General features: G+C 43.3%; 1 protein-coding gene across 4 annotated transcripts in view; it reads left to right on the forward strand.

Moving 5' to 3' along the window:
* The window catches only part of CLUH (clustered mitochondria homolog), a 231,278-nt gene that overhangs the window by 169,162 nt on the left and 34,593 nt on the right, over positions 1–27,523 (forward strand). For all 4 annotated transcript variants that reach the window (XM_069227015.1, XM_069227016.1, XM_069227014.1 and 1 more), the window contains exons 17-21: positions 4,512–4,596; positions 5,674–5,827; positions 8,298–8,437; positions 10,649–10,729; positions 14,142–14,267. In XM_069227015.1, coding sequence (XP_069083116.1) covers positions 4,512–4,596; positions 5,674–5,827; positions 8,298–8,437; positions 10,649–10,729; positions 14,142–14,267 — 586 coding nt within the window. The remainder of the gene's footprint in view (positions 1–4,511; positions 4,597–5,673; positions 5,828–8,297; positions 8,438–10,648; positions 10,730–14,141; positions 14,268–27,523) is intronic.

The following is a 27,523-nucleotide window of genomic DNA, read 5'->3' on the forward strand; positions in this document are numbered from 1 at the left end:
CTAGGAATAGGGGAAAATTTCAAAGCCCCAAAACCCCTGCAACTAAGCAGTGACTCACATGTCACTCATCCCCTCCACACAACACCAGTGGGGGGAAGAATAGGTCATTATTACAAAGCATGGCAGGAAATCACTACAGACACTTGGGTTCTAGCAATTATCCAACATGGTTATTGCATAGAATTTCTACAATTCCCTCCAAACATACCACCAAGAGCACAAAATTTATCACAACATCATTCCGAGCTCCTGGAGACAGAAGTTCAAGCACTATTGCATAAGAATGCAATCGAATTAGTACCAAACACACAAATAAACACAGGAGTTTATTCACTGTACTTCTTAATACCAAAGAAGGACAAAACGCTAAGACCAATCCTAGACCTCAGGATAGTAAACACATACATCAAATCAGACCACTTTCACATGGTCACACTACAAGAAGTGGTACCATTGCTCAAACTACACGACTACATGACAACCTTAGACCTCAAAGACACGTATTTCCATATACCAATACATCCATCGCACAGGAAATACCTAAGGTTTGTATTCAAAGGAATACATTACCAATTCAAAGTATTGCCTTTCGGTTTAACAACAGCACCAAGAGTCTTTACAAAATGTCTAGCAGTAGTCGCTGCACACATCAGAAGGCAGCAAATACATGTATTCCCGTATCTAGACGACTGGCTAATCAAGACCCATTCGTTATCAAAGTGCTCACACCACACAAATCAAATCATACAAACCCTCTACAGACTGGGGTTCACCGTCAACTTCGCAAAATCCAACATCCTGCCGTGCAAAGTACAACAGTACCTAGGAGCCATAATAAACACAACAAAAGGAGTAGCCACTCCAAGTCCACAAAGAATTCAAAACTTCAACAACATCATACAACGCATGTATCCAAAACAAAAGATACAAGCAAAGATGATATTACAACTCCTAGGCATGATGTCTTCATGCATAGCCATTGTCCCAAACGCAAAACTGCACATGAGGCCCTTACAACAGTGCCTAGCATCACAATGGTCACAAGCACAGGGTCACCTTCTAGATCTGGTGTTAATAGACCGCCAAACTTACCTCTCGCTTCTATGGTGGGACAATATAAATTTAAACAAAGGGCGGCCTTTCCAAGACCCAGTGCCACAATACGTAATAACAACAGATGCTTCCATGACAGGGTGGGGAGCACACCTCGATCAACACAGCATACAAGGACAATGGAACGTACATCAAACAAAACTGCATATAAATCACCTAGAACTGCTAGCAGTTTTTCAAGCACTAAAGGCTTTCCAACCAATAATAGTTCACAAATACATTCTCGTCAAAACAGACAACATGACAACAATGTATTATCTAAACAAGCAAGGGGGGACACACTCAACACAGTTGAGCCGGTTGGCACAAAAGATATGGCATTGGGCAATTCACAACCAAATTCGCCTAATAGCACAGTTTATCCCAGGGATTCAGAATCAACTCGCAGACCATCTCTCTCGAGATCACCAACAGGTCCACGAATGGGAAATTCACCCCCAAACTCTGAACACTTACTTCAAGATCTGGGGAACACCTCAGATAGACTTGTTTGCAACAAAAGAGAACGCAAAATGCCAAAACTTCGCATCCAGATACCCACACAGGCAGTCCCAGGGCAATGCCCTATGGATGAACTGGTCAGGGATATTTGCCTACGCTTTTCCTCCTCTCCCTCTCCTTCCTTATCTGGTAAACAAACTCAGTCAAAACAAACTCAAACTCATATTAATAGCACCAACTTGGGCAAGGCAACCCTGGTACACAACGCTGCTAGACCTATCAGTAGTACCACACATCAAACTGCCCAACAGACCGGATCTGTTAACTCAACACAACCAACAGATCAGGCACCCAGATCCAGCATCGCTGAATCTAGCAATCTGGCTCCTGAAATCCTAGAATTCGGACACTTACAACTTACACAAGAGTGTATGGAAGTCATAAAGCAAGCCAGAAGGCCATCCACCAGGCACTGCTATGCAAGTAAATGGAAGAGGTTTGTTTGCTACTGCCATATTAATCAAATCCAACCATTACACGCAACTCCAAAAGATGTAGTGGGTTACTTGCTTCACTTACAAAAATCTAACCTAGCTTTCTCTTCCATTAAAATACACCTTGCAGCAATATCTGCATACCTGCAGACTACCTATTCAACTTCCCTTTATAGGATACCAGTCATTAAAGCATTCATGGAGGGCCTTAAAATAATTATTCCACCAAGAACACCACCTGTTCCTTCATGGAACCTAAATGTTGTCCTAACTAGACTTATGGGTCCACCTTTCGAACCCATGCACTCCTGCGAAATACAGTTCCTAACCTGGAAGGTTGCATTCCTCATCGCCATTACTTCCCTAAGAAGAGTAAGCGAGATTCAGGCGTTTACAATACAAGAACCTTTTATACAACTACACAAGAATAAGGTCGTCCTGAGGACTAATCCTAAATTTTTACCAAAGGTTATTTCACCGTTCCATCTAAATCAAACAGTGGAACTTCCAGTGTTCTTCCCACAGCCAGATTCCGTAGCTGAGAGGGCACTACATACATTAGATGTCAAAAGAGCATTAATGTATTACATTGACAGAACTAAAAACATCAGAAAGAATAAAACAACTATTTATTGCATTCCAAAAACCTCATGCAGGAAACCCAATATCAAAACAAGGTATAGCCAGATGGATAGTTAAATGCATCCAAATCTGCTACCTTAAAGCTAAACGACAGCTGCCCATTACACCAAGGGCACACTCAACCAGAAAGAAAGGTGCTACCATGGCCTTTCTAGGAAACATCCCAATGCAAGAAATATGTAAGGCAGCCACATGGTCTACGCCTCACACATTCACCAAGCACTACTGTGTAGACGTGTTATCCGCACAACAAGCCACAGTAGGGCAAGCCGTATTAAGAACATTGTTTCAGACTACTTCCACTCCTACAGGCTGAGCCACCGCTTTTGGGGAGATAACTGCTTACTAGTCTATGCAAAACATGCGTATCTACAGCGACAGATGCCATCGAACTGAAAATGTCACTTACCCAGTGTACATCTGTTCGTGGCATCAGTCGCTGTAGATTCGCATGTGCCCACCCGCCTCCCCGGGAGCCTGTAGCAGTTCGGAAGTTACCTTCAACTATTTGTATATATATCATTTCAACCTTATATAGGTACATACTTAGTCACTCCATTGCATGGGCACTATTACTACAATACAACTCCTACCTCACCCTCTGCGGGGAAAAACAATCGAGGATAGAGTCGACGCCCATGCGCAATGGACACAAAAGGAGGAGTCACTCGGTCCCGTGACTCGAAAGACTTCTTCGAAGAAAAACAACTTGTAACACTCCGGCCCAACACCAGATGGCGAGCTATTGCAAAACATGCGAATCTACAGCGACTGATGCCACGAACAGATGTACACTGGGTAAGTGACATTTTCATTTCTAGGCCACTTCGAAGTATATTTAGAAGAGACATGATTGTGCTCATGTGCATTGTTATGAGGAAAAATCCAACGCTTATTACCCTCATCCACAATGCTCAGAACTGTTTCTATCGTGTGTATCCATGTTTCTTTGGTCAGGGCTAATTGAACTACTATATCTACTTTGGAGTGTCTTTGTGTGGATCCATTGACACTGTGCTGTCCATTGAACACTGTCAGTTAAATTGCATGATGCTGTTTTTTTCCACTGGCAATGGGACCACTTGTGATAAATGTAGAAATATACGTAAATCAGTGTTGTGGGACCATTGGTAAATAGTTTGAAACTTTTAGCTCAAAGTCAAGTACTTTTTCCAACAACACCTGTGCCCTCCCTAGTGGGCTTGCCATGCTACCTTTCCTAGTGAACAGTTCAAGGAATTTGGGTCTCAAACAGTTCTTTTCATAACAATATAAATCATTTGTTTTAAGATTAAAGAAACTCCATAGTCCTATTTTATTTAAATTAGTATCAGTTTTGTGGTTAAATCTTAAAGAACACAAAAACAAGTAGCATACACTTTTATATCAAAACATGCAGAAATTGCTCTGTAGATCTATTTCACTTCAGAGCCAATCCACCACCACAGGCCATATTTTAGGGATTGTGTGGTTGCATAGAACTGTTTTTTTAGTCCTTTTTACAAACCAGAGTCATGCATGGATTGACTATTAGGGAACACCTATACTAGCGCTACAAATACATGCTATTTAGATGGCTTTCAGCAAGCAACATCATTTTGCTAAACAAAAAGGTAGATTTCTCCATCAATTACATCCCTTTTGACAAACTGGATGAAATAGAGGTAATGGAAATTCTTTCTGCTAAGCTGTGGGGATAGATGAAAATAGCAAAGGCCTTTTATTGATAATAGTAATACATGTATAATTTGTTTTGTTAATTTAGTCATGAAGGTTCAGTCACCTGCATAACAATGCAAATAAATGTCTGTTTTATTACAGCGAGAGTGTCGAACAAGCAGTGGAGACATATAATCTTCTCAAAATCTCCCTCCTAAGAGAGATATCCATTAAAACAGGAATCCAGGTAATAGCGGCATAAATTAATTATCCATCCTATATTGACTGTTCCGATCATCTAGACTAGTGGTGTACAAAACGAAGTTAGTTAAGACACAGTCATCTACCTGCAATAGTAAACCTGGACCTCATTTTGTCCAGTCCCTGTGTTTGCATCCACTGACTCTCCCATCTTGTGCCTTTGGTCACCTATTTTATACTGAATATGGGCTCTTTTCCCTTTGAATACTACTTCATTCCATCTCGTTCTTCTCCCTGCACACCCTTTTCTTTTACCCATCCCTGCACACCCTTTTCTTTTACCCATAGTGAAATGCTACAATTCCAAGAGCTAGGACTCAGAGTGGCCCGGAGTGATCAATCTGTATTTCAATCTGTATACCATTAATATTAGCTCACTGGCAAATCCCCTTCACTTTGCTTACTCAGTGGCCTCTCCAAACTCCTTCTTTTTGGTGGGTGATGATCATCTTCACACCATACACTAGACAGGAATAAGTACATCTTCTGCTTCTCCTTGTTAAAACGAGTTGTTGCCTTCTGAGGGGGGGCAGTGACCTCCTCCCTTACCAAGTGATGAGGGTATTATATATGGATTCGTAATTGAACAGTATTGAGCAGTATAACCTATGCTTGAATTGCAGCCAGTAATTTAGAAAACTGTACATAGAAAAACCACAACCAAAGATCTTGACATTAATGGCATTATAATATGTACTACTTTCTTAAGAAAATAATGTTTTTTAGCTCTGATTGGCAAATATTCCGTCTGAAACGGCGATGTTTCACCATTGTCGTGATTCCAAAGGCCCGTGCCTTGCGAGTGCTTCAATTCACCATTTGGGTTTCTTCAGTACGTGGGCCAGAAACCCCTGGGATGCAAACCCTGCAGCTTAGAAACTCTGAAGGAAGATACTGTATGATTGCAGTCAGCAAGCTGATCAGAAGGAATAATGAAAGTCTGTATTTCTAACCATGGAAATTGCAGTCATGGGATACTTGTACATGGTAGATAATAATTTGGTTTAACAGCCATGACAACACTGTAGTTAGTATGTGCTGATATGGTTTGCTCCCTTCGCAGATCCTTCTGAAAGAATATAACTTTGAGAGCAGGCACAAGCCCACATTTACAGAGGAGGATATTCTGAACATTTTTCCTGTGGTGAAGCATGTCAATCCTAAAGCGTCGGATGCATTCCACTTCTTCCAGAGTGGCCAAGCCAAAGTACAACAAGGTAATAATTCTTTGCCCCACCTTGTCCCTGTGACTTACCAGGAGCCTGGCTTAACAGCATCTACTATTCTGTGCTTCTGTTAATGCATGTTATCCATGGTTTAAGGTTGTACACAGTCAGACTTGTTCATTTTGCACTAAAGCACAAAATAGTTACTGTAGTTTATTATTAATAAGAGTGTGGTTGGAAGAGCATGTGTTGAATTTGAAGAAAAGTGAAGTTCTTTGCACATGCATTAAAACCACAAATTTTTTGATGAAACTTGATGTGCTGAGGCAGTAGTCAACCGAGTGCCCTTTGGAAGTAATAGGTAGGAGATGTGAAATTTGTGTATATTGTATTCCTGTTGTTTTTAAAGTTACTGAGATCAATACGTAGTCCCAAACCTCTGTTCAGATAGCTCATAGATGGGGGAGTTTCGATGATTGTGACTCTAAGTCCTTTTGAAACCTAGATTAGTGGTGAAGATGAAGTGACATAAAATTGTAACACTGAGAATCTCGGTATGAATACGAGCATCCCCTGACATAAATTGTCTTCCACTAAGGTATGTCTGAAATCCAGTCTTAAGAAGTCTGGCTTCCTTCACGTAAACCTGGGCCAAATGTTGCTTCACTTAGAACTTTTGTTTTATGGCATATTGGTTACCAGTCAAAACTTGTTGCCTCTTTTGTAGCCACTGGATGTTCTAACCAGTCCATGAGTAACTTTACCATTCTGCAGGTTATGTTAATGCAGATCTGTATAGTGCATTATCAGCCGCAAGGGGATCCTGGTGCTGAGCAGGTGTGAGCCTAGCCAAGTCTAGAGTCTAGGGGGACTACTCGAAAAGCCAAGTCTTTAGCTTTTTACAGAATTCGAGAGCAGGTTGTTCCACGCTTTAGAAGTAATGTAAGGCTCAACTGCCTGATCCTCTTTCCCATGTGCGTGAGATGTGTGCATGTAGGAGTCCGGATGAGTAGAGGTGTCCGGAGGATTTATGAAAGCATATGCGGTTGTAGAGGTATACTGGTCCATTGTTATGTAGTGTCTTGAAACTGTGGATAAGGAATGTGAATTGTGCTCGTTTTTGCATAGGTAGCCTGTGGGGATCCTTCAGGTGTGGTGTGATGTACCACCCTTATCCAATATGATCTACCCATAAACAATGTAAAATACAACCAAATACATTAACTGAATATATGACCAAACAATGAAAGCTACGATTAACCCTTGCGCCATACTGGGCGCCAAGACTCCAAAAACACGAAGAACCATTCAAATCGTAGTAAACCTAAATTATTTATTGTTAACTATTTGTGAATATTTTGTGAATATTTTCTTGTTTTTAGTGTTCAGTTGTTTATTGTTAATTAGCAATATAAGTATGAATCGGAAGTGCACACGCCTTCCTTTGGTTAATACTCCGTTATCTTTTCAAGAATTTGGATTGAGTGGTGTCTATATGGTAATTAGACTTTTAGTTATTTGAAATAAACAATAAACAAGACCTAAAAAGAGCTTTTATAATTCTCAGTTTCTTATTTAAGAAATGTTTTTCCACATAGGATTTATATTTCTAATCAAATTTCATTGTAGCGTACCCCATAAATAGCTGTGTGGATCAAGTAATATATGATTACGTTGAACTAAATTGATTTGTGCAAGAACACATTGGCTAATAAGTATCCACAGCTCTCAGTCTGTCTTGCACCATATATAAAATATTGCTTTGAAAACAGTTAATCTGTCCCAGCACGAAAGAAAGCCACTTATATTTTGCCAGTGCACAATTGTGTATCCCATACCACAAAAAATTGCTGAAAAGAACATGATTTCAGCTTAGACTCCCACGAAGTTTTCAATAAATCTAGAGTTTTCTATTAAGCTAGACCTCCTTCCCCCGCTGAATTCTCATAACCCCCAGGACAGTGTGTCCATTGAAATGCAGTTTCTGGAAGGGAACGATAAATTATACCATAGAGTTTGTTAAATTTTGTACGCTTTGTGTTTTTTATTTGCCTTTTGACATTTAAGGCATGCTGCAGACCGCCACTGTCCACTTGCTTGCACATTTGTGTCATGCATGCGGATATCATGTTCTGACGTGTATGAAGCATAGAATTAAGAGTCCTTCAATCACTTTCATTGAGAGGGCGTCAAGTCTCCCATTTAATCAAAATAGTGAGTCTTTATTTTTCAAGCTTGTTGGGGTGAATTGCCACAGGCTCCCTAGACACTGACTTCTACAAAGGCAACAGGAGAGCCAGACTGGCACTAGAGCTTGGCAGTGATATTGTCTCTTGGATACACAAACCGAAAGCTGTCTATGAAACATGAAACTGAGTAGTCCAACACTGGAGCAGTTGAATCACCTGATCCAAGCAGACTGAGGTCATTCATGGGGAAACATACATTTCTAGAGATTGAGTGGGCGAATTGCACAATTTCAAATAAACAGTTCCTGCATTGTCTCAACTTTTTGTTTTAGGTTTTCTGAAGGAAGGCTGCGAGCTCATCAACGAAGCCTTAAACTTGTTCAACAATGTATACGGTGCTATGCACGTTGAAATCTGTGCATGTCTGCGGCTCCTTGCGCGCCTCAACTACATTATGGGAGATTATTCAGAGGTACTGCAGAATCCTGTTTAACTGAAACCACAAATATCTATAATAATGACAAGTTTAATCTTAAAGAAGTAGATGGTATTGGCGTTATCTTGGAATCCTGGTTGCTCAAGTGCTGTGGATGGACACAAAACCACCATCTAGTTGCCTCTGGGCATAACACATACATGATGTTAGAAACTGATTGTTGAAGTAATTTTTTACGTAGTCCCTTTCCAGTTGTGTTACAGAAATGATTTTTTTTCTTTTACTCTCCCATAACAAATGTAATTTTGGTGCTATTTTTGTTGTTTTCTTGTGGTCCTGCATCTTCCAGTGTGTGTATATATAAATACACAGTGTTTTCAAGGTTTGCTTTGAAGTATAGGTTCTGTGAGCCCCCCCCATTTGGCTGTTGTCAGTGCTAAAAGGGCACAGGAGGAGGCAGCACTATTCATGCCAACCCTTACTGCTGATCAGGGCAGGGATTTCAGTGGCATTGCCAACTGCTGAAGACAAGTAGCATGCAGCAATTGCCTATGACGTTGTTCCCATAGCATGTTTTTACTTTAAGCCAGTGTTCAGGGGTGGTCCTATGGCAAGCCACTTGATTTCAGTTTCAGCACAGCACTAGTTGGTTCCCTCGTGGTAGGTGCCAGGCTTGTTCTGTAGCCTCATTATGAATTACTTATGGTTTATCTATGGTGTTTGATGAGATCCTCTTCAATTAATATTCATTCAAAGAGGACATTTGAAGCACACAAATTGTATGTTGCTGTAGCCTGATAGCACATATGGTGCACGGAATGTCAAGTGGTCAAAGAATATTTGTTACCTGTGGCCTGGCAGTATAAATATCCCAAACATTCCTCTTTTGGGGTTTCTGCTGTGCTCCACTGCGATTGGTTATCATCCAAGGCAGAGTAAATGGTTTTTGAATGCAGTACCTGACAGAAGCTGACTTAAGTTGATTGATGACCGAGTTCCAATCACATGTACCACATGAACCTATGAGCAATGATCATAATGCACAATGTATGTGAGCCACCTTCTTATATAAGATTGTACGTAGTTGCTAGATTGTAAATGCACACACTTTTTCTGTGCTGTGGACCCAATATTTTTTGTTACTTGCACCCGCTTCCCCTTTCATCTTTCAGTTCACCAATTAAAAATATGTTCGAGAGGGCAAATCAACCCTTCTGGCATCTGTACTTCAGAATCCGTGACAGACACAGCGTGTTACCTCAGCAGGCATTTCTTGTCTCTAACGAAAAGTTACAAATGTGGAAGTATCTATGTAACTTAACAACATTATTGCATGGATGCCACTTCAGTCTGTCTTTCAGGGTGGGGGCTCTTGATGGGAGATTCCTTCTCTAATTAATTTTCTTATAGTGGAAATGTCTTCAGGGATATCAATTTGGGAGTTGTAATTTTTAGGCGATTGTTGTGACCGTTTAAAAGAGCAGTAATGTCTTCCAACTCTGATTCTGCTTTTTGAACCTTGGAAGTTCATTTAGTTGATTGTATCTGTATGGCACGTCCTATGTTTGTGCTGGCCTCTACAATACCTGAGTTTTTTGTCAGCTATCTTTATCCTGATCCGTTTCCTGCAGTGCGCCTACTAATATGAGCATCCCTAGCTGCAAACCTTTGAAAATGGAAGTTAATTTTGTATAGACACACAAAGTTTGCACCAGATGCATTACTTTTAGACCAAACATTTGTTGCGCAGTACTTCAACAAATCAGTATCTAGTGTCTATCAGATGTTTGCCTTAACTTTAATAGTCATTCCTCTTCTTGTGGTTTCCAAAAGCATTGTTGGACTGCACATTCCATAGTTAGAGCGCACATGCTCAAGATAATGCATTGTGATCATTCGAGTAGTTCACGTGGTACAAGTATTTAGAGCTTAGAATTCACCTTCATATGAAGTGGTCCACCTTATGATCTTGGGTGAGAAGAACTGCTGTATTGTGCCCATTCTGCTACACACTAATAACGCAGGAGGTTGGCTGCTCTTTAATGATCTGTTGTCTGCAACACAGAACATATACATAGCATATTTAGGTGTTTATATCCGGTTTTAGTAGGTCAGAGGTCTTTGTATGAGCCACTGTGCTAAATCTACATGAGGCATTTCGGTGGGTACTTAGGTCTCATTTTCTTCAGGTCATAATACATGCATGCCAGATTCATACACACTGGCTTCTCTCCTTTTGTTTTTCAGGCCCTGAGTAACCAGCAGAAAGCAGTGTTGATGAGTGAAAGGGTGCTAGGAATTGAACATCCCAGCACAATCCAGGAATATGTGAGTGCACAGTGCCTTATTTTGTAACACTGCCCTGTATTCATTTATTCTTTATAAAATGTCATCTTTGGCAGATGACCAGATTAATTTGTACCATCGGTTTATCTGGGCTTTTCATGGGAGATGGGTGGTTCAGTTTCCTATGAATATGTTTTGTGCTGTTGCTGCACATATCTTTTGGGTAAATGTCTGCACAGCACATCCTTTGTTGTGAATCATGTGCAAAGTTTGCTCATTGATCTTCATATATCTCGTGAATCTTTATTACCACTCCTCTGTGTCATAATTGCAATTAAGGTAATTCATCTACTGTCTTCCTCCACCTCCTTCTAGCGGTGACGAGTCCCTTGTCATTGTCAACCACAAACTTCATTCCGTCTTGACTCGAGTGGTGCACTGTAGGTGCCAGCACGCAACCACCAACTGCAGTATACTCCTATCCTTGGAAGCACCCTGACACACCACCGGTGCATTCTGTTCCTGCTGGATCCAAACTTTGTTCCCACTCCTCTAGTGTCGCTGGCACCAGATTCAGGCTAGATCACTGCCACTGTCCACTCTGAGTACTTTACTACTAGCGCCTGCGCAGGCTTCCCACACTGTCAACCTCTAGAAATGGTCCCTCCACTACTAGTCCCTGGGAGCACTCCTAATTGGCTGTTAGCTGGCTCACTCCATCCCCCATGTGTGATACTGCTGACCGTGGTCCAGGAGCACTCCGCTGATCCCTAGGCGCATTCCCATCAATGCAGTTCCAGATGTGATCCGGCTGTTCTAAGTGTCCAGCTGTGCTGAACGGTATGCGGGCCTTCCCACATCCATTGTATCACTGCTGTTTGTAAACATCTTTTGGAAAGGAAAGTACTTTGTGAAATACTTCTCTTAGATTTGATCTGGCCTGAGTTGTCACTGTCCTCCTATTTTTCTTTTCTTTGTATTCTGACCAAGAGTTTGGAGAGGCAAAGTCTTAAAAGTGAGCAGGTTACTTTTTTCTGGAGTAACCCCTAGTCCTTGGTTCCTTTATAAATGTCTGAAAAAGTTGTATTACCAGACTTCACAGCTGCTGTGTAAAGCATATGATGAATGAATGGGGGAAGAAAGGCACACAGTGCATGAAACCTGAACTGTCTTCCCCAGTGCAGTTTACACCATGTCAGAGATTTTATAACGAACAAGCAACATATTGGCAAAGTTTGGCAAACGTAGCTCTTAGGTGGGGAACATTTTCCTTCTTCCAGCATTGATATTCTGTATCGTCTCATCAAATTCTTCCAACACAGAATGGAACGTTAATGTTAGATCGTTTAAAAACAGTTTAGGAAGGCTGATTTTATATATTTTGCTGGCCATGGATTAAATTCTCTAGTGTCTGTTTTGAATGAACCTCACTGTGATTTTGAGCATTGAGACCTGTGCATGGTATGGATGTGCTCTCCTGTCCTAAGGGACCAAACTGGCAAGCATGTCCTTTTTATGTCGGCATGAGACTACTGTCTATGTCCTGGGTTGTTGCCATGAAGCAATGATGGCATCAATCACTTTTTGAGAATTGGTAGTCCTGAGCAGCACTTTTCTGTCTCAGAGAGACGTTTAGCCCTATTTAAGTAAAATTTCCTCTTCAGTGGGACAACCAGGCTCTTGTACTCACATTCTGTGTGCATCTCGAGTTTGTATTTTCAATTTTGCATGTGCAGTACATGTGTTACAGTGAGACTATGTGCAATGCGTGTGTTTGCGTGGACCAGTGGAAATCATATTGAATGGTGGCTGTTTTGCATGACACAAGATGGGAGGGTGGGTATTAGTTTCCCATGCAGTGGAAGTGAAGTGCTTGGAGTCCTGTGGCTGGAGGTTAGAACCTTAGACGCTAAGGAATGTGGAGTCAGGGCTACTCTTAACAATTTTGAGGACCTACTGTGCAAGGTACTGCTGATTAGTCCTTCATGAGCACTGCATGCTGGATTTTAGGGGCACAGGGCTCTTAAAGATGAGGAATTCTTTAGGCAGGGCCTGCCAATTTTTTTTTGTCTGGCCCTGATTGGTACCTCAGAAAGACTAATGACAGTGAGGTGCAGAGACTTCAGACTTCATTGTGCCTATGTTTTGGATGCTCCTGACATTTGAAAGAGGACCACTTCATACCAATTCCAGGATGTTTGACTGTGAATCCCCATCACCAGTTTGGAGAATGAATTTGAGACTCAAACTACCTTACTTCCAGTTCCATGTTTTCCTCAAGGAAGGGAGTGTTCTTCAGAGTACTTGGAATGCATCTGTGATACCAGGGTTAGAGCTTGCATGGCAGCCTATCTTCCAGAGGTGAGAGGACATCACCGGAAGTCTGAGCTACTTGCAGGAGAGGCTGTGGGTCTGCCTAGCATCTAGAAATCTAACTGCTCAGAGGGAAGAGGAGAAATTGTCCATGAGGAGAAGCCCCAGCTGTGTCCCAGCTTTTGGAGCACCTAGGAAAAGCATACTGACAAGTAGAAGCATCAACGAGACTGACCCGAGTCATGAGGGGTTGTCTGATCTACAAGAGCATGAATCATATAGTAAACTGTATACAGTAACTTTAAGCCAAAGAACAGGGTGCCATCCAGATCCCTTACAGCATGCCCAAAGGACCTGTGCTGCTAACATATGGCGCTTTCCTCCAAGGAGCTGTTGACACAGCTGAAGCAGAAAAACTGCCCTCTGAAGTGAGGCAGCAACCCCCGAAAACTAGCGCCCCTTGATTGTGACTGGAAGCAATGAACTCTTCTGCAGCCCAAGTGATGAGCGGGGCCACTGCTGCTGTTGAGTGACGCAATGCTGATGGTACAAGTCAGATAAGCATACCATCCAGCACCAGGCAGGACTCTCTCCTCTGAGCAGTAATTAGGCCTGACCTCAAAAGACTGGAAGCATATGTCACAAAAGCACAAAGATAATCTTGCTGTTGGAAGTTACCTTTGCCAGTAGGAACTCTTAGGGCTTAATAACTATTTGAACTGACCTACAAGTGTCTGATGTGACAACAGCTTAGTAAACGTGGTCCAGTGCGTAATCATGCCTAAGATCAAATTGCAGGGAAGTAAGTCATCATAGACACTAGGTGACATTGTAGAGGTGGGAGAAGGGCACCATAGAGGATTTAATACATAAGTGCCCGGGGTACAGTGTAGTGTTCAAGTTTGCAGAGCTATAGTAGGATGTACTCCAGGGGTAAATGATCCCAAACCACAGGGTTGTGGCAGAATAAGAAGCCCCTGTCTACCCAGTGGCAGCCTCAACATGGTCTGACAAGCATGACTTGCTCTGAATCAAACACCTGTTTTTTTTTTTTTTTCTCCATCTTCTATATAGAGGTTGCTCCTTTGGGTTAAATGTTGTACATAAAAGCTTGATTGTGTATTTACTTCTTGTTTTTCAGATGCATCTTGCTTTGTACAGCTTTGCCAACAGCCAGCTCTCCACAGCACTGAACCTGCTTTATCGAGCTCGCTACCTCATGCTGCTGGTCTTTGGAGAGGACCATCCCGAGATGGCACTCCTGGATGTAAGTGCTTCTTGGGTCCTAACCTTTGTCATGGTCAGCGAGGAGCAAATTAAATATTGTTAATTTTACACTAAAATATATTGTATTTAGTAATTAATCACTTATGGCCAGTTTAGATAAAACCTTGCCAACACATTCTTATTAATTGATTCATACATTGCACAGGTTTATATCCCTTACAAGCAATGTCTGCTATAAGAAACATTTTAAAAACATTCTATAACTCTCCCACTGCTCTGATAACTTAGAACTGATTTTTGACTGCAAATCTGGGAGAAAAAAATCCTTTATTAATAATTCTTAAAGATGAGCATTGTGTTTATTTAGTTTGTGAAATGTATATAAATACCAATGTTTGTATTATATCCACCCACCCCTCAATATAATGAAAGACCCAGAATCACATATGCAGTCTCTTGTTCGTATGTTCAGCAACGAGCTCCAGAGAGGCCGGTCAATTATCATGTTGTGTGAGTTCATTATATTGTTTATGTTCACATAAGGATCGAGGCTTCATAGTCTACTAACTTTGAAGGTTCATGGTAGAGTATTTTTCAATAGCTGTGAACATACATTTGTAAGATAGTTTACTAAAATAATGCCTGACAGCCCAGTCTCTTAGGCCTTTCCAAGAGGTGGATCATGTATATCCCTTTCTCTTGCTCATTTACGCTAACAAGTCACTTAAATATTCATTCAGGATCTCTATTTGCTGTAGCTTTGGAAATGTTAAAAGTTCATCACAGCATCGGATTCAGCGAAAATCACTAAAGAAATAAGTATGACTGTACCCACCATTCCAAATGGGGGTAGGCTGTTGCAGGTGGACCAATTTAAGAAAGGTTGTCGCTAAGTTTTGATCAGTTGAGTGAAGTGGGAGTGCTAGAAGAGTCTAACTTATTTCACATCAGAGGCCTATTGGGCCATGTAAAATAGGCAATAGATTTGGGTTCAGATAGCACTGCTACTTTACCCAGTAAGTGCATAGTTTTTGTTGTATTTCGTTCATTAAGGTTAAGTTAATTGACCAAAATGTTACAGTATCTGTTGTTCTTAACTATTTGATAATTCTGTCCTTGCGTAAACCAATTCTTAATCTTATGGCTTTTTGAAAAGCAATAGTACCTGTGTTTTATCTTATTTACCTGTATTTGTTTTATGTAACAATATATTTATTTGGAACATTGCTTCATTAACAATAGATTAGTTCCTAAAAACCCCAGTAAGCAATCACATACAATTTTAAATGTTCAAATAATTCAACAGATCATTCTAAACAATAATTATGATAAAAACCCAACAAGCGATCACATATAAGTTAAAAATATCAAATAGTTCAGCAGATAATTTTAAATAATACTTAAATTCCACTGCCATTTATGGATATTTAAAACCTAGCCAGGGCGCACATTACATCCATGACTTGCATTCTGATTAAAAAGTGTGCCAGCAATCTAGATCCAACATATATAGATAGGTTTTTTAATTTTCCGTTGCAAAGTTAAAAAAGTGTTGGGGATCTAAAAGTATATGAACGTTTGTGCACTGCCTCTGTAACCCACATCAGCAAAGTCCATCATTCTTAGGAGTGCAGTCCAGAAGGGTGTGCGTGAAGTGGTTGTAATCCTATTCTGAATTTACAAATAATAAATCACATTTGGGGTTTGGTAGAATATAAAAATGAGGAAAAGAGCTATTGACTTCCCAAACCTTACAAAGTTCTGAGCGGAGGGCTTGGCTCCTAAGTATCAAATCACTGTCTCTTGGTTCTAATCCACCCAACATTGATACCTATTTCTTTGTATAGGTTGGTGGAAGTGCTACATTAGAATTACTGATCCTCCATGCATCTGTTCTTAGGCCCACATGAGATCACGTGAAATAATCTCATCCCTGCACAGTGTGGCTATTGTGGGTTGTTCAGATGCTATCAGTTTGTTCCAGAACCTTAATCTACGTGTTACTGTAGCTATAGACCAGAATTGGAGCTCAGTCCCCAGCCTAATGGCCGAAGCCATTGTACATTTGGGGACATATAGCAGAATATTTTAGGCAACAGCCTTCTACCTATCCCAAATGAAAATATTACTAAGGACCAGAACTTCATATAGAACATTGGGCGGAATTAATGCTTCATAAGGGACTAAAATTGAATGGAGCGATGGCCCACCATGTCCACGTTTAATTTTTCGTAAAGCATTGATGCTTTTGCCTTTAGTAACTCAATATCAGAGGACAAATTCAGTGATTAATTAAAAAGCATACCCATATTCTGTGGTTTTGATTTTGGACTGCCTAATAGACAATGCAAAACTACACGCCTACCTGTAAAAGAGTAACTTACCGCCTGCTGGTACAATTTGTTAACAGGTCATTGAAGCTTATTTGATGTACGATTACTATCTCATATGCTTTGTGATATGCACCCTAGAATTTCAGTTACAATTTTGGCAGATCTAGGTGGCCAGTTCACTGCACTTCTTTTAGGTCACATACATACAGAGAGCAGACAATAGCGCTGCTAGTATGCATCCCTTTTTGAAACACCAATTCATACAAATGGCCTCGCACGTTCTGTTTGGAGACAGTTTGACATGAGCATCCAGGATTACTGTTTAGCTCAGTGATAAGGACTACTTAGTCCCTCGATACACCTGTTTTTAGGAATTCATGCCCTTAGAAAGATCCGTTTACTATGTTGAATGCCACAGAATAATTAACAAATGTGCAGTGCAAAGTCTCTGAATCTTAATAAGGCAGAAATCAAGTCTCTGCTGAAGAATTTCCCTTTAGAAGATCGAAGTGACTTTGGTATAATAGAATGCTTTTGCAAATATTTTCTGTAGCTTCTTCTTGTCTCATAATTTCCCATGTGTTATGCTGGGATCCACAATCTTCTCTGTTCCCAGAGCTGACACCGTGTGACAGTATACATACACAGGACTTGTTCTTGGTATTTTTATGATGATAACAAGGTCACTGATGCTGGTTGCAAATTTTTCATGTGTATAACATACTAATCGTATGAACATTTTTCTTGATTTGCTGGTATTTGGTAAAGACTTTCTTTTTGTGGTTGAGATGTTTTACAGTAATTGTGTGAATGCAGGAATGTAAATACATGAAAAATACCAGTGCTGGAAAATTATAGTTACAGGTAAGTAAAATGTACCTCCTTTGTCAAGAGTTTCCCTCCGTAATGCCTCCTATATACCCTTCATCTTTAAAACCCAGATGAAGTGATGCAGTCGTATGCTGGTGTTACTTTCCTGTTCTCCTTCTTAATTCATCTCAACGACAAACACTTTTGTAACTCATCGAAAAATGTTGTTTGTAAAATCCATGAAAGTAATACAACCTTAAATTATGATTTGAGATGGGATTGGTATGTGTGTTGTGATGAGTCACACTTTAGCTTAAGGCCAGTGCCACAGTCAAGGTTAGCACTATTCGATGCAAGGACCAATTCAGGGTCGATGCTGGGGTCAGTTTCACGGTCAAGGTTTAGAGTCTCTTTAAGGTAATGGCTTCCTTCTGAGTTTTTAAAACGGGAGGGTTGATTTGTACATATTTTACTGATTTAATTAAATAGTGTCCTATGAAATATTCGCAATATGTTTGAGTTCTATTGAGATCCATTGGGGCAGTCTATATATATACTTTTTATAATTGTCATGAAGATGTGATATACAGTGCTCGGACATTGACCATGATTAGTTGCCTGAACTTTGAATTGAGAAGTACTTTTTCTTTTGGAAACTGTGCTTTGAGAAGTCCATCATGCACTCTGTGCCCCTGGTAGCCTTTAAAATAGGTTTTGAGAAAGTGATAGCTCCTCGGAAGTATTACAATGTAAATATCATTGTAGTTCTGCATATATGGGTGTGAATACCAGGCTTATAAGTGATATGTATTCCTATTGCCCATGTTAATGGTATGCAGTTTGCAGGCCTCAGGATTTGAATTTGTGATGTGCATATCCCAAGAGATTTGAACAGCACCCGTTAACTCCCGAAGCAATTGTCTATTTCTACTGTACTGTAGAAAAAAATGTAGTTCTTATCTAGCATCTCACCAGTATGAAATATTTACTATATATTTTCATCGCTTTATTGCACTATTTTCAAAGTTTATGTACTATTGTGAAATGGATGATGTGTGTTGTGAGAGGGTATACACATGGGTGGGTACTTGCATCTCTTCCTGCTGATTTGTCATTACAGTTTGATCTCTTGCAGTGTAATCGCTGCACTAGGACTAGCCTAGATTATAGTAATATCTTTAGCTGATAGAGACTTCTAGCCACAGATTCCTTTCGTTAAAATTATCCCCAGGTGTCAGACTGGATCTGGGAATTTTTCGTGAGCAGTAGATCTGAACGCCGGTAGGTGGCATCATTCGGTTCCACGTGGCAGGTTTGTCCGCGCTGGAAGTGACTTGTGCAGTGCCAATATAGATGCCACTCTAGTGTGCTGATGCCAGTTCTTTCCGCTCGAGTCAGTGCAGATCCGGAAAAGAGCTACCCCTAGTCATTTTTTTTTACCAACTTTTTTCAATGTTGAGTGTTTTTGAGGTCTTTCCTCCTGGTGTGGCAGGAGTGTCATGCAAGAAGGCTGGCTTCAGGCCCTGCATTGCCTGTCACCGACCGATGTTATCGATGGACCCGCACCTTATATGCCTTTAGTGCCTCAAATGCTACCACGACCCCAAGCCCTGTTCGGATTGCTGCACCAAGAACCCGAAAACCTGGAGGGAGCGATCCCTCAAGCTCCTGGCAGCTAGGCTTGCAACTCCATGATGAACGAGGTCCTGAACGATAAGAATATCATGGGAGTAGTTACGATGTCCAAGAGCTTCAACACACTTCAAGTCATCGGACCACTTGGGTAAGTCCCAGCACAATAAGAAGAAGGCATCAAAGGGGTCTTCGACATATCCACATCTGTCAGCCAATGAGGCAAGGGAGCGTCGGCATTCCAGGCCCTCTTCAGCAGTAAAACCTGTGTCTGGGCCTTCTCTGGTTCTGAGTTAGCTGGACTCCTTGGATCAGTGCCTGGATCTGGACTGACACTGGTCATACCACCTCGATGCTTCAGGTGGCGCCGTCCCCATTTTGATCACCGACTGCACACTAAGCCATAGGGGTGTCGCTCAATGCAACATCCGGTGCCATCCAGAGTCATACTTTTCATGCCAGAGCATGAGCCCTATTCTTATTGGATAGGACTTGGGAGGGGTCGCTGGACCTTGAGGAATACCAGCCTTATGACACCTTGGACTAGTGTGAGGATCTGGGTAAGGCCAGTGTACTGGACACTTCTCCAGATACTAGCATGCTTTCTCCCCCTACAAAGCTACGGCGGAGAGAGCATCATGTGATATGGTGGGGAGCAGGGAAGCTTATGTTCTGGACCTTCTGTTGCCCTCGGTGGCAGTCAAGACAAAAGTCTAGACAGAAGTGCTTCAGCCTGGAGTGCCCCTCAAAACCGCTTCTCCCTCTTAGTGTGGCACTTACTAACATCATGCGTGGGACTTGATGCCAGCTCAGCATATGGGCTCCTGTGAAGAGGACGATTGTCAGCTGCCACTGCCCTGCACCATGGGACCCAAGTTTCCTCACTCAACACCCCACCTCTGAGAACTTGACAGTCCAAGCCTCCGCTTCACACGTAAATCCTGGCATATTCCCAACCGCACCACTGGATCAGGAATCAAAAAGGCTGGAAACCTTGGGGAAGATGTTTTCTTCCACCAGCCAGTACTACTGTTACTTTCACACGCTGTGGGACACATTTGCACAGTTGCTGCCAGCGGTTCCGGGAAAGGCCCGGGCTGTGTTCTCCCACGTTGCTGCTGACGGGAGAAGCGAAGTTCACCATCAGATGTGGACTGGATACCGCTGAATCGCTGGACAGAGTGGTTTCTTCAAAAGTGGCCTTAAGGCGCCATGACAACTGGCTTTTCTGGGAACGTCAAAGTGTTGCTTATTGACATGCCCTTTGGCTCACGTCTCTTCGGCGGATTCAGTGCTGGAGCGCTGTAATAACAGCAGGACTATGGCCTTGGGCCTCTCCATGGCTGTCTCCCCTACCCCCAATCTGCCTTTCGTGGCCACAGAAAGGGTTTCCAACTACGTCCTTACCCACCCAGCCACCGCGGCACGCATGCTTCTCAGCCTCTGCGTGGCCATGGATGTGATGCCCATAGACCCCGTGGGTCAGGCAACCTGAAGTCGGGCCAGTCCTCCACTCCCCCGGCATCCTGAAAACCCTCCTAATCTGTCCTCATACCATCATTGGCACCCAGTTGACGGCAGAATTCGCCATCACCTGCCTCACTGGTTTGTTTTGCAGATTGTCCGAAGGTGCTACTTCCTCCCCTTGGAGACATCCCCTACCCCCATGGAATCGTCAAGCAACCTGATGACTGAGGACCACTTTTCCCTTCTCCGCCAGACATCTGTGTTGGCCCAGGGTGCCATAGAGCGAGTGCCCACGCCAGAAGTGGGTCATGATTGCTATTCCTGCTACTTTCTGGTGCCCAAAAAGGATGGAGGCTTTTGTCCTATCCTCGACCTGTACCCTCTCAGTTTCTTCCTCAAGTAGAAGTTCAAAATGCTCACTCTCGCTCAGGTCCTGTCTGCCCTGCACCTGGTAGACTGGATGGTAGCGTTGGACCTGCAGGAATTTCACATCACCATCCTGCCTGCCCACAGATGTTACCTTTGGTTCACAGTAGGTCACAAACACTATCCGTTCACCGTGCTCCCTTTTAGCCTTTCCAGCACCCCTTAGGTGTTCACCAAGGTGATGGTGGTTGTAGCTCACTGGGCGCCAGTCTTGTTCTATCTCAGCGACTGGTTAATGAACGCAGGCTTGCCCAAGGCTGTCTACCACCTCCAGTCTACGGCAGCCCTCCTGCATTTGCTGGGATTGAATATTAATGTGCTAAAGTCACACCTGACTCCCTCTCAGACACTCCTTTTCATCAGAGCTGTTCTGGACATGCTGCAGTTTTGGGATTATCCTCCAGAACGGTGAGTCTAGGACATTCAGGCTACGATACTGACTTTCTGTCCTGGATTTTGGTTAGACTCACTCTGAGGCTGCTGGGACTTATGATCTCCTGCATCCTGCTGGTGACATATGTGGTCTCTGGAGTGGGAATTGAAGTTCCAGTGGTGCAGCACCAGGGGGACCTCTCTGACACAGTCCAGATCTCAGAGGGTACTGCAAACGACCAGCAGTGGTGGCTAATTACTGCAGTTGGGTCAGTGGCAGAACCCCTTACCTTTCCCCAACCAGATCTGAAGGTAGTGTCGGATGTGTCACTCTTGGGGTGGCCATCTTGGACAGGTGGAGATCAATGGACTCTGGTCTCCGTCAGAAGCCATATTCCACATCAACCTGTTGTTGCAGTCCAATTGGCACTGAAAGCCTCCCTACCTCCATCAAGGGAAGGTTAGTGCAGATGTTCACGGACAACACCACCGCCTTGTGGTGTCGTAGTTTGGACTCTTGCTCTGAGCAAGACTGCTGGTTTAAAGATAACAGTACTTTTGTTTGTAGGCGATTGAGTCTTTCCTACAACAAGTCGCAACTCTTGTCCCAACCTTACCGGCTCACTAGCAGCACCTCACCAGAAACACAATAGTAAAAGGTGATTTGTGGCAGTCGCTTACGCATGGACTCAAAATAAGATATCTCAGGGTTGTCGTGGTTAAACGGAAATTACCCTTTTCTCACAGATATATTATGTCCCATACAAACAAAGGCAAAAACACAGATGCAGTGAAGTTATAATAGTTTTTATTTAACATAACTGCAATTTGCGATAAGTTGCATGAACTGCAATGATTAGGATAATAATGAATATACCAAGCAACAGTATTATGAAGAAGAGTCATTGTTATGAAGACCCCCACCATTTTACAATATGTGAAATATATATATATATATATATATATATATATATATATATTTTTTTTTTTTTTTTTAATAAGATGGAATATGCCCTAATACCCTAATGAGAATATGCCTAACCTCCTACCTAAAGGAGAGCTGGGTTTGTTAAACCTAATCTGCCAAAGCCGTGTCCATGAGAGGAGCCCCCAACCCTCGTTACCTTGGAATGAGGTCTCTATCTCAGACTCCGCAGGAACACGAAGACTGGGTCAGGGTCAAGATGACTGCAGCATTGGTATCAGCGATGGTGGCGATGCCCTCTGGTCGGAATCCCTCTGATTATCTGTCTAAAAGTGTGATGTATTTATACAGATCTACAAGGTCCCCTGACGTAGGTGTATTCCAAAACAATAGATAACAGGCATGCTTGTGACGTCAATTAACACAACAATCCCTCCAAAGTATAGAGAGGGAAAATCCCTAAGTGTGAACACCTACTATCTGTTTGTCTTTCGCGCTTGATCTTGATGCCTTGGCGCAGTGACACTGATAATAAAACTCATAACAAGTGGCTTAACTATAAACAAGGCAGCCATCTGAGAGGAAATAAATAATTAAATGAGCTAAGACAGAGCAAGCTAAGTAGGTTAAAAGTCACTAGGTGACGGGGCATGAGTTTACAAGCCTACGGCTAAGCTAACTCCTGTTATCCCATTAAAACAAACTAGGATTCACTACAGTGGCATTGCAACAAACAGGGCAGGGTGGGGTCGTGGACTCTGTCTCTGGACATGACTGGAATGTCGGGGCACATCCCTGGTGGTTAAATATCTAGCGGGTCCCCTAAACACCAAGCAGATGAACTCAGCCGAAGATGCTTAGCAGATCACAAATGGTGTCTGTAAGGAAATGCCTCCTTGGCATGGTTGCCCCCTGACTTTTTGCCTTTGCTGATGCTATGTTTACAATTGAAAGTGTGCTGAGGCCTGCTAACCAGGCCCCAGCACCAGTGTTCTTTCCCTAACCTGTACTTTTGTATCCACAATTGGCAGACCCTGGCATCCAGATAAGTCCCTTGTAACTGGTACTTCTAGTACCAAGGGCCCTGATGCCAAGGAAGGTCTCTAAGGGCTGCAGCATGTCTTATGCCACCCTGGAGACCTCTCACTCAGCACAGACACACTGCTTGCCAGCTTGTGTGTGCTAGGGAGGACAAAACGAGTAAGTCGACATGGCACTCCCCTCAGGGTGCCATGCCAGCCTCTCACTGCCTATGCAGTATAGGTAAGACACCCCTCTAGCAGGCCTTACAGCCCTAAGGCAGGGTGCACTATACCATAGGTGAGGGTACCAGTGCATGAGCAGGGTACCCCTACAGTGTCTAAATAAAACCTTAGACATTGTAAGTGCAGGGTAGCCATAAGAGTATATGGTCTGGGAGTCTGTCAAACACGAACTCCACAGCACCATAATGGCTACACTGAAAACTGGGAAGTTTGGTATCAAACTTCTCAGCACAATAAATGCACACTGATGCCAGTGTACATTTTATTGTAAAATACACCACAGAGGGCACCTTAGAGGTGCCCCCTGAAACTTAACCGACTATCTGTGTAGGCTGACTAGTTTTAGCAGCCTGCCACAAACCGAGACATGTTGCTGGCCCCATGGGGAGAGTGCCTTTGTCACTCTGAGGCCAGTAACAAAGCCTGCACTGGGTGGAGATGCTAACACCTCTCCCAGGCAGGAATTGTCACACCTGGCGGTGAGCCTCAAAGGCTCACCTCCTTTGTGCCAACCCAGCAGGACACTCCAGCTAGTGGAGTTGCCCGCCCCCTCCGGCCAGGCCCCGCTTTTGGCGGCAAGGCCGGAGAAAATAATGAGAATAACAAGGAGGAGTCACTGGCCAGTCAGGACAGCCCCTAAGGTGTCCTGAGCTGAGGTGACTCTAACTTTTAGAAATCCTCCATCTTGCAGATGGAGGATTCCCCCAATAGGGTTAGGATTGTGACCCCCTCCCCTTGGGAGGAGGCACAAAGAGGGTGTACCCACCCTCAGGGCTAGTAGCCATTGGCTACTAACCCCCCAGACCTAAAACCGCCCTTAAATTTAGTATTTAAGGGCTACCCTGAACCCTAGAAAATTAGATTCCTGCAACTACAAGAAGAAGGACTGCCCAGCTGAAAACCCCTGCAGCGGAAGACCAGAAGACGACAACTGCCTTGGCTCCAGAAACTCACCGGCCTGTCTCCTGCCTTCCAAAGATCCTGCTCCAGCGACGCCTTCCAAAGGGACCAGCGACCTCGACATCCTCTGAGGACTGCCCCTGCTTCGAAAAGACAAGAAACTCCCGAGGACAGCGGACCTGCTCCAAGAAAAGCTGCAACTTTGTTTCCAGCAGCTTTAAAGAACCCTGCAAGCTCCCCGCAAGAAGCGTGAGACTTGCAACACTGCACCCGGCGACCCCGACTCGGCTGGTGGCGATCCAACACCTCAGGAGGGACCCCAGGACTACTCTGATACTGTGAGTACCAAAACCTGTCCCCCCTGAGCCCCCACAGCGCCGCCTGCAGAGGGAATCCCGAGGCTTCCCCTGACCGCGACTCTTTGAACCTAAAGTCCCGACGCCTGGGAGAGACCCTGCACCCGCAGCCCCCAGGACCTGAAGGACCGGACTTTCACTGGAGGAGTGACCCCCAGGAGTCCCTCTCCCTCGCCCAAGTGGAGGTTTCCCCGAGGAATCCCCCCCTTGCCTGCCTGCAGCGCTGAAGAGATCCCGAGATCTCTCATAGACTAACATTGAAAACCCGACGCTTGTTTCTACACTGCACCCGGCCGCCCCCGCGCTGCTGAGGGTGAAATTTCTGTGTGGACTTGTGTCCCCCCCGGTGCCCTACAAAACCCCCCTGGTCTGCCCTCCGAAGACGCGGGTACTTACCTGCAAGCAGACCGGAACCGGGGCACCCCCTTCTCTCCATTCTAGCCTATGTGTTTTGGGCACCACTTTGAACTCTGCACCTGACCGGCCCTGAGCTGCTGGTGTGGTGACTTTGGGGTTGCTCTGAACCCCCAACGGTGGGCTACCTTGGACCAAGAACTGAACCCTGTAAGTGTCCTACTTACCTGGTAAAACTAACAAAAACTTACCTCCCCCAGGAACGGTGAAAATTGCACTAAGTGTCCACTTTTAAAACAGCTATTTGTCAATAACTTGAAAAGTATACATGCAATTTTGATGATTTGAAGTTCCTAAAGTACTTACCTGCAATACCTTTCGAATGAGATATTACATGTAGAATTTGAACCTGTGGTTCTTAAAATAAACTAAGAAAAGATATTTTTCTATATAAAAACCTATTGGCTGGATTTGTCTCTGAGTGTGTGTACCTCATTTATTGTCTATGTGTATGTACAACAAATGCTTAACACTACTCCTTGGATAAGCCTACTGCTCGACCACACTACCACAAAATAGAGCATTAGTATTATCTATTTTTACCACTATTTTACCTCTAAGGGGAACCCTTGGACTCTGTGCATGCTATTCCTTACTTTGAAATAGCACATACAGAGCCAACTTCCTACATTGGTGGCAGCGGTGGGATACAAGACTTTGCATTTGCTGGACTACTCAGCCAATACCTGATCACACGACAAATTCCAAAATTGTCATTAGAAATTGATTTTTGCAATTTGAAAAGTTTTCTAAATTCTTAAAAGACCTGCTAGGGCCTTGTGTTAGATCCTGTTTAGCATTTCTTTTAGAGTTTAAAAGTTTGTAAAAGTTTGAATTAGATTCTAGAACCAGTTGTAGATTCTTAAAAAGTATTCCAACTTTTAGAAGCAAAATGTCTAGCACAGATGTGACTGTGGTGGAACTCGACACCACACCTTACCTCCATCTTAAGATGAGGGAGCTAAGGTCACTCTGTAAAATAAAGAAAATAACAATGGGCCCCAAACCTACCAAAATACAGCTCCAGGAGCTTTTGGCAGAGTTTGAAAAGGCCAACCCCTCTGAGGGTGGCAACTCAGAGGAAGAGGATAGTGACTTGGAGGACAATTCCCCCCTACCAGTCCTATCTAGGGAGAACAGGGTCCCTCAAACCCTGACTCCAAAAATAATAGTCAGAGATGCTGGTTCCCTCACAGGAGAGACCAACACCTCTGAAATCACTGAGGATAGCCCCAGTGAAGAGGACATCCAGTTAGCCAGGATGGCCAAAAGATTGGCTTTGGAAAGACAGATCCTAGCCATAGAGAGGGAAAGACAAGAGATGGGCCTAGGACCCATCAATGGTGGCAGCAACATAAATAGGGTCAGAGATTCTCCTGACATGTTGAAAATCCCTAAAGGGATTGTAACTAAATATGAAGATGGTGATGACATCACCAAATGGTTCACAGCTTTTGAGAGGGCTTGTGTAACCAGAAAAGTGAACAGATCTCACTGGGGTGCTCTCCTTTGGGAAATGTTCACAGGAAAGTGTAGGGATAGACTCCTCACACTCTCTGGACAAGATGCAGAATCTTATGACCTCATGAAGGGTACCCTGATTGAGGGCTTTGGATTCTCCACTGAGGAGTACAGGATTAGGTTCAGGGGGGCTCAAAAATCCTCGAGCCAGACCTGGGTTGACTTTGTTGACTACTCAGTGAAAACACTAGATGGTTGGATTCAAGGCAGTGGTGTAAGTAATTATGATGGGCTGTACAATTTATTTGTGAAAGAACACCTGTTAAGTAATTGTTTCAATGATAAACTGCATCAGCATCTGGTAGACCTAGGACCAATTTCTCCCCAAGAATTGGGAAAGAAGGCGGACCATTGGGTCAAGACAAGGGTGTCCAAGACTTCAACAGGGGGTGACCAAAAGAAAGGGGTCACAAAGACTCCCCAGGGGAAGGGTGATGAGACAACCAAAACTAAAAATAGTCAAGAGTCTTCTACAGGCCCCCAAAAACCTGCACAGGAGGGTGGGCCCAGAGCCTCTTCACAAAACAATGGGTACAAGGGTAAAAACTTTGATCCCAAAAAGGCCTGGTGTCACAGCTGTAAACAGCATGGACACCAAACTGGAGACAAGGCCTGTCCCAAGAAAGGTTCCACTCCAAACTCCCATCCAGGTAACACTGGTATGGCTAGTCTCCAAGTGGGATCAACAGTGTGCCCAGAGCAAATCAGGGTCCACACTGAAGCTACTCTAGTTTCTGAGGGTGGGGTGGATTTAGCCACACTAGCTGTCTGGCCGCCTAACATGCAAAAATACAGACAGCAACTCTTAATTAATGGGACTAGAATAGAGGGCCTGAGGGATACAGGTGCCAGTGTCACCATGGTGACAGAGAAAC

Source organism: Pleurodeles waltl, chromosome 3_2 (genome assembly GCF_031143425.1).
Source record: "Pleurodeles waltl isolate 20211129_DDA chromosome 3_2, aPleWal1.hap1.20221129, whole genome shotgun sequence".
Taxonomy (NCBI): domain Eukaryota; kingdom Metazoa; phylum Chordata; class Amphibia; order Caudata; family Salamandridae; genus Pleurodeles; species Pleurodeles waltl.